The 20355-nt window shown below is 42.3% G+C and overlaps 1 protein-coding gene across 1 annotated transcript in view; it reads right to left on the bottom strand.

Moving 5' to 3' along the window:
- The window catches only part of auts2a (activator of transcription and developmental regulator AUTS2 a), a 302247-nt gene that overhangs the window by 151060 nt on the left and 130832 nt on the right, over nucleotides 1–20355 (bottom strand). The window contains 1 exon segment of the mRNA XM_069720115.1: nucleotides 15787–15888. Coding sequence (XP_069576216.1) covers nucleotides 15787–15888 — 102 coding nt within the window.

The following is a 20355-nucleotide window of genomic DNA, read 5'->3' on the forward strand; positions in this document are numbered from 1 at the left end:
TATACCATCTTACCCTTTACGTAACTGACTACTTTGCCAAAAATAATTGAAGTGGAAATAAATCCTTGTTTCTACATTTTTTAATTCAGACTGCTGTTATTTTAGCATGCTAGATAAGTATACAGCAAAAGCAACAAAAACTAAAATTATACTACTTGGCTGCTTGTAATGGAGAAACTATGGCCAAACATGAAGACAAAGAGAAAAATATTTGTATAACTCTCACTCATCATTTGTTACCAGTTTATTTGTAGTCACAGAGATGTGATCATCCTCTTTCTCTCACCCACCCTCTATCTCTCTCCCTCCTTCTCTCTCTCTCTCTCTCTCACTCTCTCTCACCCACCCTCTCTCTCTCTCTCTCTCTCTCTGTCTGTGGTCACCAGAAGCTATAATATCCATCTTTGGCGGTTCACTTGACATTTACCTGCCCTGCTTCTCCCGTAGCATTCCCCTTCCTAACTGCCAGTGCTGCGATTCTTCAGGGCTTGCCAACCGGGTTAACAGATAACAAACCTGTCAAGGCGGCTTTAGGAAAGGAGGGGGAGCAAGGGGGGTGGGGGGGTTGTAAATCCAGAGCTTGGACTGAGGTGGATGATGTGTTCCAGGGGGTTACTCTACGAGGGAGAGGGGGCCCTGTGAGGCCTGGACCCAGGAGAGGCCGCTACCTGTAATGTCGCAGTGCTACTTTAAAAGGCCCACAGCCACTGCAACCTGATTAGATCTCAGTGCAGACATTTCAGATGGCTGGCCCCCTTTTTACCCTCCATTTCACCTATTCTTTACAAGCCACCCCCTTCCTTCCACCATCAAAGGAGCTGTCAGGGGCTCTTTCTTCAGGATGGCAGACAGGTCAGGGTTGGAAGGTTGAGGTGGGGTGTGCCCTTTTGAGGCGGGGGCTGAAAGCACCTACCATGGATGTGTGGGAGCTAAGGGCTGTCTTTAAGGTGCTGATAACATTAACGGTGATGTGTTCCCAAGAGGTGCGCAAATGTCAACACTCTCCTGCTATGGGCATATAATTCTACGAATAGAAAGGACAAAGAGCAAAGGCAAGAGAGATGCAGCGCACTGCTTTTGTCAAGCAGCATCAGAGTGAATCGAATATGATCATGTTTCAGCTCCTCAACACTAAAAGCCAGATTTTCTTTTCACACTATTAGAAAGAAAAACAAGGGTATTTGGACTGAACAGATCCAGCCGTCGCCCTTGTTTCACTGAATTTAGAGTATATCCCTCTGACCTTTAAATCCAATTGTATTTGTCAATCCCTCACAAAACCAATTACACTAAATGGATAGATCCTAATTGATCTCTCACCAATCCCTGGAAATAATGGCGTAAGAAAGTAGCTGATAAATAGGTTAAATCATGGAGTGACATTGTGAACTAATGCAACACTGGGTTTCTTTACCCTTACAGCAGTAGTACATTGGCTAACATGTCACTGACTCACAGTTTAATAGGTGTACTTGATACAGCAGCGAGTACAGCATCAGACACTCAATCTAATTACTCACCCGCCACTAAACTGATGGCATGAGAAGAACATGATGGACTGCGACTGTGAAGTATATTAACTTTGAGAACTGGCAAAATGTCCTTTATTTAGGACAGAGTATTTCAAGCGTTTTGGGCAAACCATGTGAGGCATGCCCGCTAGAAATTGTGGGGATGAAGATGTCCCACGATGGTGCTAAAAACTGCACATCAATTACCGGAAGCACTGAGGCCTGTCCGTTCCATCTACATCTGAGTTCTGCCTATAAGGAACCAAAATGTCAGCTAGCTATCCAGATATCGTTGTTGAAGAGATGGCATTTCAGCAGAGGAGGACAAATATGGTAGAGTACGCTTGGGTATTGCTTTCATGGATGTAATTGTACATTTCAAACTGTTGGAGTTAGTTGGCACTGATCTGCAGAAAACAGCCTTGCGAGGCTTAACAAGCAGCCTGTGTTAGACTAAGCCATGTTTATTATCAAGCACTATCCTCAGTCTCATCAGTGCTTAGAGAAAGGCATGGATGAATAAATGCATATTGTTTAGCTTAGGGTTAGCCAAAGCTGGAGCCACAAATAAAAAAATAAAAAAAATGCATTTAAAGGAGATGGTAAAAGCCAATAAGAAAAACAGAGGGAGGGGGCAGACAGAGAGACAGAGCTGCAGAATGGACGACAGTGAGGAGAAATAAAAATGAAAAGAAAAAAAATTCCAACAATACTGGCTGCCTTTTCACTCCTGTTTTTCAAAACGCTGTATAGCTGACAAGAAGAAGGAGAGAAAATACAAAGGCCTGTGTTCTCATTTTCTGTCTGAGAGCCCCACCAGGACCACTGAAACGTACTTGATTTCCCCAGTCCAATTATATCTCTGTGCTCAATCCTTCCAGAATAGCAACATCACACCAAGGGACGCTGTCTGCCTAAGCGCAGCGTGCCTAATGGAGTCCCAGAAGTTGACTCCATTTCATTGCTCCTAACTAATGGGCTGTGATATTTTCCCAAACTGACTGCAGCTCTGCCCCCTAGAAGCTAATCTAGTCAGTGCTGGGCCGGACCCATCCCAGCAACATGCCAGCCCACAGACTCCCTTCCTAACAACCCCCTCGAATACCCACCACTGACGCTGTCTTTATGCAGGCCGCCAAAACCCTCTCCTCCCCTCCCAGTGCTCATTAGTGCCTTCTAGCCGGGTGCTGATTGTCAGAGGGCCCCTGTGATGCCGGCTTTCCCTGTGCGACCGGCCTGCTGCGGTGAATTTAAGAGGACTCTAATCTAACTGGGCTGAGGAGAGGAAGAGCAGCCAGGGACAGGTGGGAGGAGGACGATTGTGGGTTAGTCGTGGATGTAAAATTGCAGGGTCACAGCTGAGGACAGCCGCTCTTTCAGAGCAACCTATTGCTCTCCAATGGATACTCTTGCCCAGAACACAAGCATGAGAAGAAATAGTCAAACATAAATTCACCAGAATGGCTCCCTCTCCAGCCATATTGTGGGCACAGAACGGTCCTCCAGATGGCTATGGGACACGCCAGTGGTGCAATACAATCACTAGTATGGCAGAAGTATCAGGAATAAATATGAAGAGCTTTAGATCATATAAAGATTCAGCCAAAACGTCCACTTTGATGACCTGTTTTAAAATGAATTCATCCTTTCCATGTAGAACTGCCTCTCTTTGTAAAGTTTTGGTACATGGCAGCTGTATGTCATCAATTCATTAGTCACTAGTGTGAAAAGAGTAAGTTAGAATTTTATAATTATTTTTGGGGGTTTTTAAGTCTAGAAATATCCTAGTCTACATATTTTATTAAAGTTGCTCGGTGCAAAGGGGAGTTATTAAAGTGAGGGACATGAATAAGAACAGGATAAAACATGATTTTACAAAAAGAAAAAATATTCTATTTAAATGATTCCTTTTAACACCAGAATCTCTTTCAGACAAATACGATTCCATATCAAAAAGAGCAGGCAGAAAGGGAAAATATTCTGCTTTTATGACACACAGAGGTTCATTATTTTCATAATTACACCTCCAAACGTCAAACATTTGTTTTTCCCGCTAATTGACAGGAGAATTAACAGTGAACTTTATTAGCTGTGCAGAGTCGTTCTTAACCACTGGAAAATGCTTAAAAGTGCCTTTCATAGGCAATACATATAAAAAGCAATTACGCAGTTTTTTTTTTTCCTCCTCTACCTTTTAGCCAGTGTAATCTGCCGAGTAGATTCACCAAGGATAAGAGGCAAAACTGTAATTATGCACATTATTCACCTTCCTAAGTGCAGCACTTGAACACAAAAAAGCTGAGATGCCTAAATGCACTACACATGGCTGGCCTCATGCAAAGTGCAGGTCAGGCTCCAGCAGGCTCTGGGAGCTAATGGCAGTGAGTGGTGCTCCGAACACATGCTCTGGGTCTTTCAGGGACACAAGGGAGTTAAGTGCCATGCTCCCTACTGCTGATTATCGCACCTTCGCCAGACTGCCAGGTCTCCCTGCCCTCCATGCATTGATCTCATTTGGCCAGGAGATAAGGCAGTAATTGGATGAGGGCTTGAAATCAGATGGCCCAGCCTGGCTTGGCTAATTCCACTCTTCCTGGGCCGCCTGGGCCCGAGGCCAGAGGGGCAGGCCAAGGTTAATCCCATCCAATCCCCTGTACTATGTGTGCCAGCACTGCCCTCTGACCTCAGCGTGACCCAAACACAGCTGATGTGACTCCTTTTGAACAAGTCAGACCCAAATCTTCTAATTAGTTTACCAGAGATTTTACACACGTACACTACAATCAGCTGCACTGTCAGATAAGCGTGAGTTTGAGGACAAAGGGAAAATGCTTACACGTTGTTTCACACAGTCACACTGTGCAGAGCTTTACTTTGAAAATGTAATGTTACAGTGCACAAAAACAAATCATAATTTAAATGAATAACAAACTAAATAAATAAATAAAAATGATTAAAAAAATGAATCTTATATGCAGTGTAAACTCACTAATACTTTCATACATTATCAAATCAGGCCACCAGTCCTGGCTTCAAAATTATTTTGCCAAGTTTCTCAAGGGGGGTAATCATGGCAGGTGATGTGGAAGAGAAGATGGAGAGAGATTTCTTACGTGACATGTCACTTTACTGGAGCAGAAATCCTGCTCTCGAGGGCATGGATCTGCAATATGTCATGGCGGGATCAACTGATATGTACATGCAATGCAGAGTGAAGCGAATTTGCGATTATGCAAAAACGTTTTTAACAAACAGCTGAAGTGCAATTTCACCCCTGCTTCACTGTGAAACCACTGCTGTTCCATTTAAGATGGCCAGCAGATTAATTTTCATCTGTATTTTCTATTTACACATTATGTAGTCAGAGATGGGATTTGCCTGTATGAAAAACGAGTCTCTCAAAAGGATCAACGTGCCTCATCAGGAATGAATGCAGCAGGGGGACGTGCGCCTCTTGGGAAACACTAATCTTCTTATTGCGTACATTTATTCAATTCTAGTGTCAATATCAACCATAATCAGAATGGGCCATGTGACAAGTGCTTTATGTGTTAGCTGATAGTGGATGACAGGAAGTAGACGTAATCACCTGGGAGTACATCACTGCTGACAGCTCTGGATCAAAGCTTAGCTCCTGAAAATTAATCAGGAATTATAAAACACTGTATAAATAACATTGATAGGGAGTCAACGTATATAGAAACACATCCATTGGTCAGACATCGAACAACGGTTGACAGCTGCCATTTATGCAAGTGTCAGTAATCCCCTAATAATCCCCTGGTCATCTCTTTGAAACAGGATAACACCGGGATGATACAGCATGGACATTTAACCATTTAACATTGACATTTAAGTGCAGCTACACTGTTGTCTGAAATGTACAAAGCCCGATAATGCTAGTTATGAAAAAACAAAGATATCCAATGTTGGTCGAAATAAGTACAAGGTGTACGATGCATGTGACAAGTAAAGAAAAACACACAAAGGAAGAGTGGATTGTGATACGTTGTTACCTCAAACAAACTGGACTCCAAAACATTCAAACACAAGACATAAACAAAGAGGAACACAAAACAGGTAAAAAAAGAATTACTACAAAAACAGATACCTTTTGCCAATCTCTGCTAAAATGCTCCATACTTGATTTATTATTATTGCTGTGGAACAAATAACAATACTGTACAGTGTGTCTCTATTCAAAACCGCTAGGTTGGGCACAGGGAGATGAAAATCTCCGAAGCCAGGATTGAAATTTTTCATTTCAAGTCACAGCAAAGCTCAATATAAAAAGCCTGGATTCCAAAGAGAAGCATCAGCTGGCTGCTCTTAACAAAGGGAGTTTAAAAAAAACAAAAAAATATCACCACATATAAGACTGAATCTCTGGTGGAAATGGGACACTAACAGAGACAATTGGAGGCGAGATGAGGCCAACACTTGCGTGTCATAAAGACAACAGTAGAATGGCCATCCTGTGGATTCCTGGGGCCTGACATCTAGATTGCAGATGGATAAGTGCACGTTAAAACAATATCTCACCGACCAAAAAAAAATCATTTCTCATAGCTGTCTCTATTTACTGAAAGGCTGCTCGTCTCCCACTGGGGCAGAAACAAATGAAAATGTTATTTCTCTACTCAGGAACTCCTACCTAGTCTGGTTTTTCACTGCTGGCAATTTCATTTCTCTTCCAAATTTGACTTAAGCCCACGACTTGAGGGAAATAATGTCTCTGGAATAATCTTCTCCAACTGTAATTCCAGCGGCACAATCTCTCTGCCTTTCTTGGTATATCTATGTGTCTGTCTGTCCATCTATGTACAGCATCCATTTATTTATTCATTGTTGGCACTGTTGTTTTGTGGTTTAAGAGAAATTGCACTGGCTTCCAAAATAGAAATGGTGTGACATCCAATGCCTGACAGTAATCCAGACAGTTGCATAGGCCTTAAATAAGAGAACATGCCCTTCACTAGCACGAGGGGGAAAGAATGGCTCTGATGCACACAGTATTGTAAAGTATAGCCTGTCGAAAAGGAAAACGCGGGCACATGCAAAACATATTGGCAAAATGTTCTCAGATTCAACATCATCATTCTTCTGTTGTCTGTGCAACACTTAGTAACACAATTCGCTTTTGTCCGCACTTATGTCCTAATTTCCAGTGTTTTTTCTTTTGCTCTCCATTTTTCCTCATGTCCACAACAAAAGTGAAAGTTCTTCAAGACTTTAAACACACAAGATGGTTTTTAAAAATCACATTCTAGACTGCATATACAAGACGTTTTAAAACTTTTAAAGCAAAGTACAGAAAACTGTTTTACCAACCTGTATTTGCCTCAATCATTAAAAGCAAGGTGGGATGAATCTGGTGCCGGAGTTCAAGATTTGAAAATCAGGGAACTCATTGTGGAATTAAAAGGATTCATGATTTAACCAAAATACTTATTTTTATATGAAAACTTCCAAAGGTGTTAAAGTAAAGCTAACAATTACACTGCAGTGCTTATATTTAACAAAGTATTTCCTGAGTTTCCATTACATGCTTTTGACTATGTAACCTATTTGCAATGTTTGTTTCAGTTCAGTTGTATGAGCTATGCTGTACAACCAAGACGTTGTCCTTACAAGCTGCGGTTCAGCTGCTACTTGTCTCACAGACATGGTACCAATTCAAACAGAAACAAGATTTACTAAAATACTGAAAACAGTTGATCCAACGATGAACCAATGAGCATCCAATATTTTGCAGAGGTAGCATTGCCCCATTCATATGTCATTTGTGATTGTTGCACAGCTGCTCCTGTTGTTTTTCTTTACAAGGATACATATGTTAAAGAATAATAGCATAGCTAGAGGTGCTTTTCTTTTGCTGTTCTCGCACACACAGTATAGGTGCAGTTACTGGAGAAGGTGTTGACTATGTAAAGTCAACATGTAGAGAAAATACAATTGAAACTGTCTGGAGGAAAAAATTAAAGAGAATCTGTGTTTTAATTTTCCTACCATATCAGCCATCCCTTGCTGCATTACAAAAATGGATGCTGTTTATGTTGTTTGTGGAGAGCAGCAGGGGCGGTTGGTTACCTTACGATGCCATTTGATTCAGCCTAGAGATATGGCAGATTGCACTCGGTTCATGAACCAGCAGGCCATCCTGTGTAATCCCCATACAGCATCCGCTTGTGCCCCTCAAACTCAACAAAACTCGACACAACACACACACACACACACACACACACACACACACACACACACACACACACACACACACACACACACACACACACACACACACACACACACACACACACACACACACACACACACACACACACACAAAATCAACCCTCCCACACATCTCCAAGACCCTGCAGCTAAACTGTGATACAAACATACACACACAAGGGATTCATATACAGGTATATAAAACACACTCTTGAACACAAACAGACCATCCATAAGGGAGGTTTGCATCATCCCGTAGACAATCATGTGGCCTCCATATTCTGGGTTAAAGAATTAAACTTTTTGCTTCAAGTCATACAAAGATGAAACCAACACAAGATTAGGCATCGAGAAACATACGGAGGTCTCCATTTTTTTCTTTGTTTACCGGGGCTGTTGTGAGTCAGAGGAGTGGGTAAGGCGGATTTGTTGGCTCAGGGGAGGTAAGCGATACGTAGCAACGAATGGCCAGTCATCATATTTATGAGCGAGGGATGGTTCTGGACTCCCAGTGTGTCTGATTGTGTTTTCTCCGGTCCCCAGCTTCGGCGCAAGCGCACCCCTACCAGGCCGTTGTGATTTAAGAATGCACTCTTGCTCAGAGTCTCCTTGGGGGGTAAAAAGGTGCCTGTAGTACTGTTTGTGTGCCTCTGCGTATTTGTGTTTACATACGTGTTGGCCAGTGTGTATTCATACACAGGAATGTCAGTCGATAAAGACCTCCCATCACAAAAGAAAGCACCACTTCCCCTTTCTCCTTCATGCAGCCAGTTCCCACATTGCTATGGCAACCAGCGCTCTCTCCTTGGGCTCTGCATGCATCCAATCAGAGTGAGACCTTTGTAGAGATTCCTCCGGGCTCCACTTATTCAACTTACCCCACCGGAACAGCCTCCATGCTGAAAAGGCTGGAACAAAGAGAGGAGCGACTCCCTCACCAGAGCTTGGTATGACATAAAAAAATTGGGGCTACAGGGTCGAGTTACAGGGAATGCGGAAGTAATATGTTGCCAAGAGCAGTGGGACTCACTGCAAAAGCAAAAACAGGGTGGCAGCGCGTAGCCATAGCCAATTTCAGTGGAAATTATGTGCAATAGGATTTGTTATTGGAAGCTCAGAGCCTGAATACTTGGCAAGTATCGCATGGCTCTGGCACTGGTTTAAGCTTGATAAGTCAAAATGGATTCCGGCTGAGCCTATTTATGTCATTCCTGAAAACATATGGATAGGATTCAGGCGCTCAATACTTTCAACCTTCAACAATGACATTCAACACCACTTCTTCAGTCCATTAATCTTCCATGAGAATAGATTTATCATCCACAGCAGTGAAGGACTGCTTCAGTCAGGATCAGCCAACAGTTTTTACCACACCAGCATCCCTCTGTATCAGTTTCAACAATTACAGACTTTTATTCTGCTGTGTATATAGTAACATAACAGTAAAGGTCACAGTGTGCCTCTAATTCTTCCTGTTTTGTTTTTTGTCCAAGGTCTCTAGGTGTGGTAAAGAATTATCAGAGATGAAATTGTGCCATGTATTCTCAACCTAAGGGCTGCTCTGGGGTCAATACCCGCAATCACACTGTGGTTCTCACATTCTAATTAAATTTCTGGGGAGCAGACGCAAGGGAGTCTGAGTTAAACTCTTGTGAATGTAGGCAGAGAGGCTGGCGTGCCCCCAGCACTTGTAGAGACAAGCCATCCAGCGGGACCTCTCATAGGTCCCTGACGGACATTCGGCTGCTGGGTACTGGCAGGGCGATGGAGGCGCAGCATAATTTTGCCCGACTGCCGTGTCACAAAGTGTCATACTCTGTTCCTGACAACTCGACTGCAGGCAGTGAGAGAGAAAATGGGAAAGAACAATAAAGAAGAGGCAGAGGAGAGAAAGGGGAGCTGGATTTGGAGTGCCAGAGGTGGTAATAAGCATGTCTGGCCACTTCCTGGGAGACAGCCTATTCATCAAGCTGATGTAGATGTAGGCAAGTCAAGAGATCTTATGTCTGGGTCCTCTGGCAAGCTGGCTGTGCAGTCAATGAACCTGGCATAATCAATAAGAAAGAAAGGATGGACAGCTCTTATTGTGAACACAAACTCTTGTCTAGCTCACAGGACCTGAGAGACAGTTTAGGAAGCTAGAGAAAACAAAAAAAGTTCTACAATCTGTTCCAGGTGTTCCTTATGAATTTATAGGAGACTCAGGTGGCATGAAAAGAGAACCGTGTGGAAATCTTTAGCTTTAAAAGACGTTTTATTTGATTTGATGACAGTTGTGATCATAGTGAGATTTTAATTTAAAATATTAAATAAAAAGCTGGAAAAATGGCTTTCACCATTATACGTCTATTACACTCTAACCACAAACTAAAATAATGTGCAAACCTTTTTTTTTTTTTTTTTTTTTGTCCATGCCCATGGAGTGCATGTGTGATTGTGAATGTTAGATGTGCCAACGTCCTTTGTCCAGTGTGTTGTTGTTTTTTTTTACATGTATTTTTATAGGAGTACCCAATAGACACCTGGTACCATTCTGTCACTGTTGTGTACATCTGGAAACAAGACAGAATATAAAATAATACGCCTACATTTATATTGTCTTTACTCTTGCAATCTGCAGGTGACTGCTGAAAAGCCATTAAACAGTCAGAAACCTCAGCACTGCATCGGCTGCTCATTCGCAGCATCACTAAACACACACTGCAGCCTCAACAGAGAGTACGATCCCATGATAATGAGCTAATTATAGGTACAACATTCCTACTTCCATATCTAAATGCTTGTCTCTAATAAGAAACATTTCAAATTATTGAGAGGCACAGAGAGAATGAGACAGATAATTGATGCAAGCAATTACAATTTATGTGTCGGAGCAAATTGGCCTGCGTATCTGGACATGTAGGGGGACTGTGACCTCATTTACATCAGAGTGTCAGGAAATAATTGGAGAATGTACTGAGGAGGTGGGATGGACATAGTGTAATGCAGACCAGCTCTGGTTACAATACAGGAGGAGTTCCCTCGGACAGAGAGATTCAGCTCAGACGCTAATGCAAAAGACTGTCGTCCAAGGTCAAGGACAAAGCATTATGTGCAGTCATGGTACGCTCCAGCAAATTTAATCATAATATGATCTTTACAAAAAAAAGTTTACTTTCCGACATTAATCAGGTTCCAAAAGCTGTAACTTGAGCGTTTGAAATGGCTTCACCACATGCACAGAGGATTCTGAGCAGACCGTCGTGTTTTCATCGGAAAGCCAGTAATAACTGAGTTCAGTTTTACTAGCCGTAAGAGAGACTTCAGCTATGTTTGGTCTGAAACCGCTTCAAAAGCACAGGAAGACTGTGTGCTTGACTTTTTACAATATCACTTCCAGATGTTTCATTACAAAACAACTTTCAAAGACCTCACTGCAAGAAAATTGTCTTTCTAAGAGGAGCCAGGACATCAGTATGGATTTCAGGAACCCACAATTTTCACATTTTCATTTCAGTCAGAAACACCGGCAAGTAAAATCGTCTGGGCTAACACAAATACAGTGCTAGCATCAATACTAGTGTTAAAACCCATTTAACCAGGCCTACATGCAAATCATTATTATGATACAGCACTGTATTCTACACCATATACTGTGCTATACAGAGGTAGTTTGAAAGAATTCGCTATCTGTGCTTTGGTTTTAATTTGACAGACAGAATTTACTCAGGAGAGCAGGTACAGCAGAATATAACAGGAAGCTTTGGCTGAAAATAAAAATGGCCACTGATATATAGGGGTGCCTTCATTATAGTCTGCTTCTTGTGCCTCTCATCAGGCTGGCTAACACTGACTGGCGGGCTCTGACCCAGTACTGCGAAGCGTCTCTCTATTGCACCCGCCTCTCATCAAGAGCCCTGGGTGGAAAAAAAAGAGTAACATGCTGTTTACTCGCAATCCCAGGCCCGTAATTGCCAATTTATTTGATAGGCAGCCGGGTAATGATGGCATTTCACCCCTTGCCGCAGAGACTAAACGGGAGTGATTCATCCTGAGCTCCCTGCCCTCCCTGATCCAGCAGACTCCCTCTGCTCAGGACTGCTGCCTGCCTGAATGCCTGCCACCCAGACTGAAGGGGTGGGGTGTGGTGGGGGATGCGGGGGGTGGGGGTGGGTGGCTGCCATGTCGGCTTCAAACGAACCCAAAAGGGAACCCTGAGCTTCAGAGCAAATGCGGCTAAGCCTGCCAATTTAGCTGGGGTTTGGGGTTGAGGCAAACACAGCCGAGCTGATGTGCCATTTGTAGGCCTTAATGAGCTGGCAGGATGGAGTGAGGAGGGAAGGAGAGCGGGAGAGGGGAGGCTGCCAGGCCTGACCTCCTCTGGCCTCCATCTCACTGCCAGCCAGTGCCAGGTCGGCAAACTCGGTTCATCGGCTTCATCGGAGCATAGTCCGTCCATGAGGGGAAGGGAGTACTACAGCTAATGCCATTAGCGGACTATTGGTCTAATGAACAGTTTGGGTCAAGGCTAGCTCCTGTCTCACCTTGCTCCCAGCTACTAATGAGTGACTTCAAAGCTTATCTTTGTTTTGGCGCTGTAAAGGAGCATCTCTGTGCAGTTGAACCACATGAGCAGTCCAGTTGCACTGTGCAACATAGCTTTAAAATTTCAGAACAAATACATGAGGGTTCACAAGACACTCCATACTTTCTGAAATATCATGTCATATCATATCAAATATGATATATTCATAAAATAAACAAAACTTAAAGAATCTCAATGCGAAGCAAAACCGTTTTATACTTTTTGTATTCTCCGTTATTCCCTCTTTCAGTCTGGGGAACAGTGCCTCTACAAAAGCGCCAGCTTGCACCTCTTGCGATGTGTGAAGTGGGTTTTTACAGCATGACTGGAGGGGACTTGTTGAGAATCCTGTGGGGCCTCACACAGTGTGACCACCTAAAGTGACACGGGGGTCTAAAAGTCTGCCGTCATGCTGGCCCGCTTTCAGCAGCTCTTCTGAAGACGGCCTCAGTCTCCTGTGGGGTGTCTTGACCAGATGAAGCAGGGGGAAGCAGGGCGGCTACTCCTTCTATCCTCCTGAGTGTACTGAGTGGTTGAAATGCCAGCTCAGGTGGAAGTGATTATAGAGAGAGGGTGATAGATGCTTTCTGGGAACCAGTTGGGAGTGGGGGAAGTAGACGGTTTCTGCTTGAGGAAACCTGACATTTTCAAAAGGAACTTGGGACATAATTTCAAATTTGACATAGTGTTCCAGTAAAATTACTCAAAATAAACACATCAGCTGGTGCTATAAATTCTATTTCCTTCAGGGGCTTATGTCATTCATGTGAGGCTACAGTGATACAGACCTTTGAAGGCCCATAGAAGTGACTGAGTAATAAGGGAAAGCTGTGATGTGATGTAACTGCAGACACGTGTTTCATGAGTATGTAACAACTCCTAGTGTGCACCGTCACAGTGACGTAATCTAAATGGAGGAAAGTGGTTGGCACATTATACTCTTGCAAATTCAGGGAAAAGATGAGGTAAATTGAAATAGTGATTTAAAAACGACATGGAGTGGAGTTGTCTCCAACAAATACAATAGTCACAGGTGGTATTTCCTGCTGATCCTTTCACAGTAAAAAAATAATATCAAATTCGATCCAAATGAAAAACTAAATGCACTCCTTTTAAAAAAAACAACAACAATCTGATCAGCGGCATCAAAGAACCAACTCAATTATTGATAATAGTAAAGAATTCTAATATGGAGCAATAACATACATTATACCCCAAAGACTTGTAAATACCAAAAATAGGAGAACGTAGGGATAGTTCTCCACCTTCTGCTCAATATGACAATGAAATACATTTTAGATCCAGGCACTTATGCATTAAGCATGAACCACTTTATATATGCAGACTGGATTTTATACTCAATTGTTGTTCGATACCTATGGTGCAGTTGTAGTATTTGGTGAATGTCAAAACAACAGATAATAAATTGAATCTACAGTATATGACAGAATCAGACACATCAGTCATCTTTACGTTGGTTGTTTTCAAGACTCCATTGTTAAAGCAATATCTGTCTTGGTATACTGCTGCATAGTCATCACAGTGCAGTCTGACAGAAATCAGCAAGTATCATTTCAATTTCTGTTGTCAACATCAAATTACTTATTTCATTTCATGCCCAGTCAAGCATTGTAAAGCTACATGCAGAATCAGTTTTGCTTCAGTTGTTTGGCCATGTCTTTCTCAAAGACTAGCTCGCCTCCCAACTGACAGCTTTAATTATGGCCAGATATCTGATCGCTTCGCTGTAGATTCTCCGCACAAATCGAAGAGCAGGGGTGAGTGTCTGGCAGCGAGGTCCCTCGAGCCTGCTCACTTTACATCTTGGAATATGTCACAGGATGAAGGGACACATAACCGATCTTTCTTTTGCCTGTTAAAACATGACTTCAGCTCCTCCACAACGAATGTGGACTGAGGTGTCTTTTTTTGTATCAGTCATAAAGAACCTCTGGGACAGATCGAGAGTGTGTATGCATGTCTCTGCAGGATGCAAATAGTGCTCTTCACCTCAAGTATTTCAAGAGTGCACTTAGGATGCTTAAGATTAACCACAAAGTGCTCTGCTGAGACAGAATTCTAATAGTTGAAGACCAAATAAATCCTGAAAAAAATGATTACATCACATTAATAACTCACCTTTTGCCTCTGTGACACACCGAGTGCCAGTCAACACGCACATTACGACTCTTGAATTGTGAAACTAGAATAATTTGTTGTTGAAAGAACATGCACTGATTGATGACTATAGCATTACAGTAAAGAACACTTGTGGGAAAGGCTTTTAAATATTTCATAAAAACATTAAGCACATGTTCTTGCAAAGGTTGTGGCACAAGGCAACTAATGACTAGGATTAGAGATTAATTTGCTTCTAAAATAGTAAATTGTTATTTCCTTTACATAAAATACACGTAAAAATGTAAACGCAACAGTTTTGTTTGCATGTCAGTTGAAGTAAAACCTCTCAGACTTATTCTCTGCACTGAAAAATTTTTATTTCTGCTAAATTTTGTTTTCGAATTTGTTCAAATCTATGCAGGAGGAAGCTAAAACCTTTGTGACTCACAATGTTTTGTCGCTCGAGCAACACCAGCACCTGAGTCACACACGTTTTTGTGAGCAGTGGTCTGCGATTTCTCCGTGGCCATGAGCAGAGAGAGGACACTGTATTTTGTGTCAAACTCAGGGGGTTGTGGTTGTGTACGATGAACTCGACCCCCAAGGCCAGACTGTCAACACAGAGTTCTCCTGTGACGTTCTGAGGTGTCAAAAAGAAAACATTCAGTTTAGATGACCTTAACTGTGGCATGACGGCACTTATGTCCTCCGACATGAAAATACACCCATTTCCAGTGCATTGAAAACGTGCAAATTTCTCACCCGCAACAACATAATTGTTGCCCCCCACCTCACTCAAGTTGGTTACAACGACAAAATCAGTCAGTTCAAGACCCCGCTGAGGACAACGAGCAATCAGATGACCTTTCCTGAGACGGTTTCTGACAGTTGGGGGCCTGAAATTTGTGTAAACCCACTGTTGCATCAGCTGTCTGGGTGGCTGGTCTTAGTCAATCTTGCTGGTGAGCTTGTGGCAGTGAAATGAACATTCAACAATTATCAGGGATCAGATCTGGTGGACATTACTGCAGTCAGCATGACATTTGAATGCTCTCTCAAAACTTGCAAAATGTGTGGCATGATAAAATTGCACGTTTTAGTCTTTTATTGTGACCAGCACTCCAATAATGATGCTCTTTTATCAGCATCCTGATGTGCCACACCTGTCCGATGAGATGCAATATCTTGGCAATGGTGAGGTGAAGTCCTAATCAACATGGATTTGAAGAAATTTGCGAACAAAATTTGAAAACCTTTTGTGTGCATAACAGAAGTCTGACTTGTACTTCAACTCGTGAAAAATGGGAACAAAAACAGCTTGAGCTGTCAAGCAGTGAGCTTGTTTATTAATGTACTCACATCTGTCAGTCTGTCTCTGGAGCTGCTCCTGATGGAAGGCTTGGACGCTCCGCTTACACTCTCGCTGTCACTGTCTTTACAGTTGTTCTGCCCCGGCTTCAGCTACAAAACACACACAAAGAGACCAAGGGTTAATAACATGAAGCAAAACTGTTAACACTGCAGTTTAGAGCTCTACATGGATAGCGCTGGCGAGGATCGGCATCCCACAGAAAACGGTTCATGAATATGTGAGAACTGGCAGTAGCTACTGCGCTGTGTCTGTAAATCTGTCATGTTTCTAAGCCTATTCAGTGGCCATCACTTCGCTTGCCAATGATAGACGCCATCTGATCTCGCAGTATGAAACTCCTCTCAGCCCACGAAATAGAGAACAGGGACAAAGACCCCTCCAGAACCTTCAAATGGAGCCACTATCCTTTCCAAGCAGACACCACATGCTGAGGCAGCAGGAGCTCAGCAAGTGTCATCTTCTAGACACTCTGTTCGAGATGCAGCAAAATGACAGGAATAAAGAGCAGGACGTGCCAATCCGCAGGCATCTGAGGCCCTTCAAAATCCCGGGAACAATAAGAGACTCTTGGGAGTGCAAGGCTCAGTAGAAGGAGGTGGGGTCTGTACTCCCTGTCCAAGTCTCCGCTTGATGTCTCTTCCAGACCAGACAAATGCTGCTGGTTTCATTTCAGAGCCCATAAAAAGCTGGCTTTATGGGACAATGCAGTAAACGACTGCTCTGCTATCCAATAGGAAAAACAGAGAGAGGTGCCGCACACACACGGGACTTGGACAAGAAGATGATGTGCACTCTCTGCACTCTCCTTCCCCCTCTTTCTCCTGCACAGGAGGACCATGGACATAATGACAACATATGATTTTCTTTTCACCTCTTCTTCAGTATTCTCCTTTCAGGTATCAGCCATCAGTTAGTGTGATGAAAGGGCACAAGGTGGGGGAATACCAAATGAACCCTTGCGTTCAGCAGATAATTAAAATAAAAATGTTCCCTTTTCAGTAGCCATTAGTGGTGAAAAAGGAATCCTATTCCTTGGGAGAATTGCATGATGGGTGGAATGCGGGTGGATACGCCAGAGTGCTGAAAGTGATAAGAGAGTCTCAGCACTGGGAATGCCTGATGGGCCTGTTTGACTCTGTGTGTGTGCACGTGTCTGATTATGTGTGTGCACGTGTCCATGAATATGTGTCTATGTGGTCAGACAGTGTTGAGACAAGGCTGGGGAGAACACAAAAAAAAACCAAAGTGGCCTGTGCACAGGCTCATGCAAGGCAATGCCCTGCGCTCTGATAGCACTAATTACCTCCAACACATTTTATTCCCACAAAAACCAGGGCACATTTTCTCTTTTTCTTGTAAATGCCAGTTCGTCTGGGGGGATTTTACATATTTTTAGAAAGAAAAGGGGAATAATATCTCATCCACCCTGGCCTGTGAACTGATCCTTGAAGAACGGGGCGAGGGATGATGTTTACGCCCCAGTCTGCAGCTCCTTCATCAAAACATGTTGACCTATAATATTTATTAACCAGCCAGTGTCCCTGCTGACAACATCGGGAAGCGCATGCGAGCGCCCTCATGCATTTATGAATGTGCATTCACAAAAAAGGCATAAAATACTGAAAGCTGCTGCTGATTCCTCCATCAAATATTCGCAGCCCCAAACCAAACTCATATATGATAGGCTTATAAAGGATCTAATCAGGCAAGTGTGGGAGTGATATAGAGATTTGTCTTTTATTAATCAATGTGGTATCAAACTGACTTTGCGATGGAGAAACCATATAATCATGCCATCTGTATCCTGGCTTATCAGTGGGAAAGTACTCCATGAAATCAAAAATCTTGCACAAATTGAACTGTGTGTAATGTCTGAAGAACATGTCTAATAAAGACATTCCAATAAAGAGCGGCTCATCTTTCAGGGCTATTACATAGCTCGGGACCCGATTACACAGCTATTTGAAGATGTATCCCTCAGCTTGTTCCCTTTAATTTCCCCCTGAGCTCTCTTAAATTACTTCAGAGAATTGTGTTTTTTTTCTTCTTTTTTGTATCCGTTCTTCCCTTTTTGGGGTTCAGATGATGGATTCATTTCTTTTTACGGTGTGATTAATAGATGTCTTAAGCAAATGAAGAGAATGGTGGTGGTCAGTGCCATCAAAAAGTAAAGCTGAAATTTAATGACCTGCTGTCTGATGATAAATCTAAATGAGAAGCTCATGTGTGTGGGTTTGGGGGCCGTCTCTGTGACCTGATCTGTGCTGATCTGATCACTCCCACTTGTTATGACGTGCAAGTCATTTTCTATATGTTTTATAGGCTTTTAAACTCGCCTACAGTTTTAAAGCTTCTGTAATGAACACCAGTGCTCTTCACGGCATTCAGCCGAGATCTAAAGCGGCAAGATGAGACATGCGTGTCCAGCTGCCCAGACTGGTGTGCTGCACAGAAGCAATAACATAAAGACATTCATTAAGACAGGTTGAGGCATATGGATGAATTTATTTAATGACCGTACTGTTTCGGCTCAGCCTGGGTAAGAACTGGCCCTGCAGGAAGATAACAAACAGATGGTTTTAATATTCCAGAGGCCAATTTCACAACAATTAAAGACACAGCAAGACATTAGCATCTAATGAAACATTTAAACTACTAGTAAGTGCATCTGCCATTAATTTCCACACAGTGAGGTCTTGTTTTCCTACAATCTGTTCTGTGTTAGGGGATAAGGTTTTTTTTTTTTCTTTCTTTTTTTTCTTCCGAGTCTCTCTTACCAGTCTGAATTTACTGAAGTAGAGAATCAACAACTGTTTTCAATCAGCAGTCAGTGTGATGCTCTGGAAAAAAGCAGCAAAATCTCAGCATGGTTCAGCCCCCAAGTATGAGAAATCATTCACATTTATTGTACATCATTCTTAAAAAGAACAAAACAAAACAGTGACACGTATTCACTTCTACAAGCACCTATTCAATCTGTTATTCTCGATCATAGACTGTTTACAAAATGGAAGTCTTCTCCAGGTCTGAACAGTGCAGCCACTGCCGAAAGGCCTTAAAATGCAACAACCTTAAGGGCCACTAAGGGTTGGCTCCAAAATACAGCTGGCTCCAAAAGACTCCAATTGTCAACTTCTCTCATAAAATACAAAGTCAACCTTTTTTTCCCACAAGTCCTTATTAGCTAAATTAACTCCTTCTAATCAGTGTTCTGGTGATCCTTCTGAAAGTATTTCCATGATTAAATAGATATTAAGCCCCAATTTTTGACTTCTGTGCAAAAGTAAATGAGTGTTGTTGCTTTTTTCAAAACTGCCCTGACATGTTGGTGAACAAAGAAAGTGAAAACTTGTCTCTTGCAAAGAAGTCCACTGTTGGAACGATGCATCCACTCAAAACATGCCCCCTTACAAGAAAAAAAACGTACATATATATATATATATATACATATAGATGTCATCTGAACTGCATCACGTCTCCCGGACACCAGATAGTCCAGATTATGACCACTGGATGTCGCTTAACTTTAAAATGTAACTGGGTTGTAATAAAGCGGCAACCAGCAGTGCCATCACCCGTTGGTTTGTGAACGGCCATTATGAAGCCTCGAGTTCGGAATATGGTCGGCGCCATTTTGCTAATCCCGAGCGGTTTGGAGTGACCATATATGGCCGAATTTTATGAGACTAGTTGAATGGTAGTCTCTGAAGCCGGAGGCCTTTTGGAGAAAACCTCCAGCAGCCCTCGGTGGTATCGCAGCTTCAGGCACTTCAGCATCGGCCTCATTTTTCATTTTTATATAAAGTCTAGGGTTGTAATGTAAAGTTGCTTCCACAAAACACCTGCGCTGGTATCTTTGGTGGAGAACAGTCTCGAACCATGCCGTGTTATGCATGGTAGCATAAATCTGGGAAAAGATATATCCAATATATTAAAAAATGTGACAAATTCTTCATAAATTAGTTGAAAAAGTAATAATATTACTTTTTGTTGACTTAAATATGTTTCAGTTGAGGAAAAATCCAGGATGCAAACACAACAAGGCAGAAATAGGCCGTTTTCTTGCAATGGTGTGATATAGAAATAAAACTTATACAGTACAATGCAATACATATATTAAATGTGCCAGTAGCAAGAGAAGATATCTCCCCTTATCTAAACAGATAAGACAGAAGCAAATAAGCTGTAAATAACTTCCTTGTCAGAGCTTTGGTATGGATTTCCAATAATGTGGCAGAAGATTGGCATTTCTTCACTGACCTTGACCGAAGATACGTTTTTCTCAGAGTTTCCTGTACATTCACTCTTACACTACACCAAACTTTTGAGTTTTAGTAAGTCCTAACGTACATAATGAACAGCTGAAGGACCTTGCTTCTTGCTTTTCAGCTTGTATACTGAAGATCAAACTGAAATAACTGTCTTCACACAACCTCACAGTAGAATTAATATGGCTGCCACATGAAATACCAAAGGTGCTGTTGAATGGCAGGAATGCTTTATAAACAGGAATATGTTGAGATGTCTATCAAAGAAGATGATGTTTTTACTACATA

This window comes from Brachyistius frenatus, unplaced genomic scaffold (assembly GCF_029030835.1).
Source record: "Brachyistius frenatus isolate BFR_SWC_R1_liver_20210118 unplaced genomic scaffold, ASM2903083v1 Contig_233, whole genome shotgun sequence".
Taxonomy (NCBI): Eukaryota; Metazoa; Chordata; class Actinopteri; family Embiotocidae; genus Brachyistius; species Brachyistius frenatus.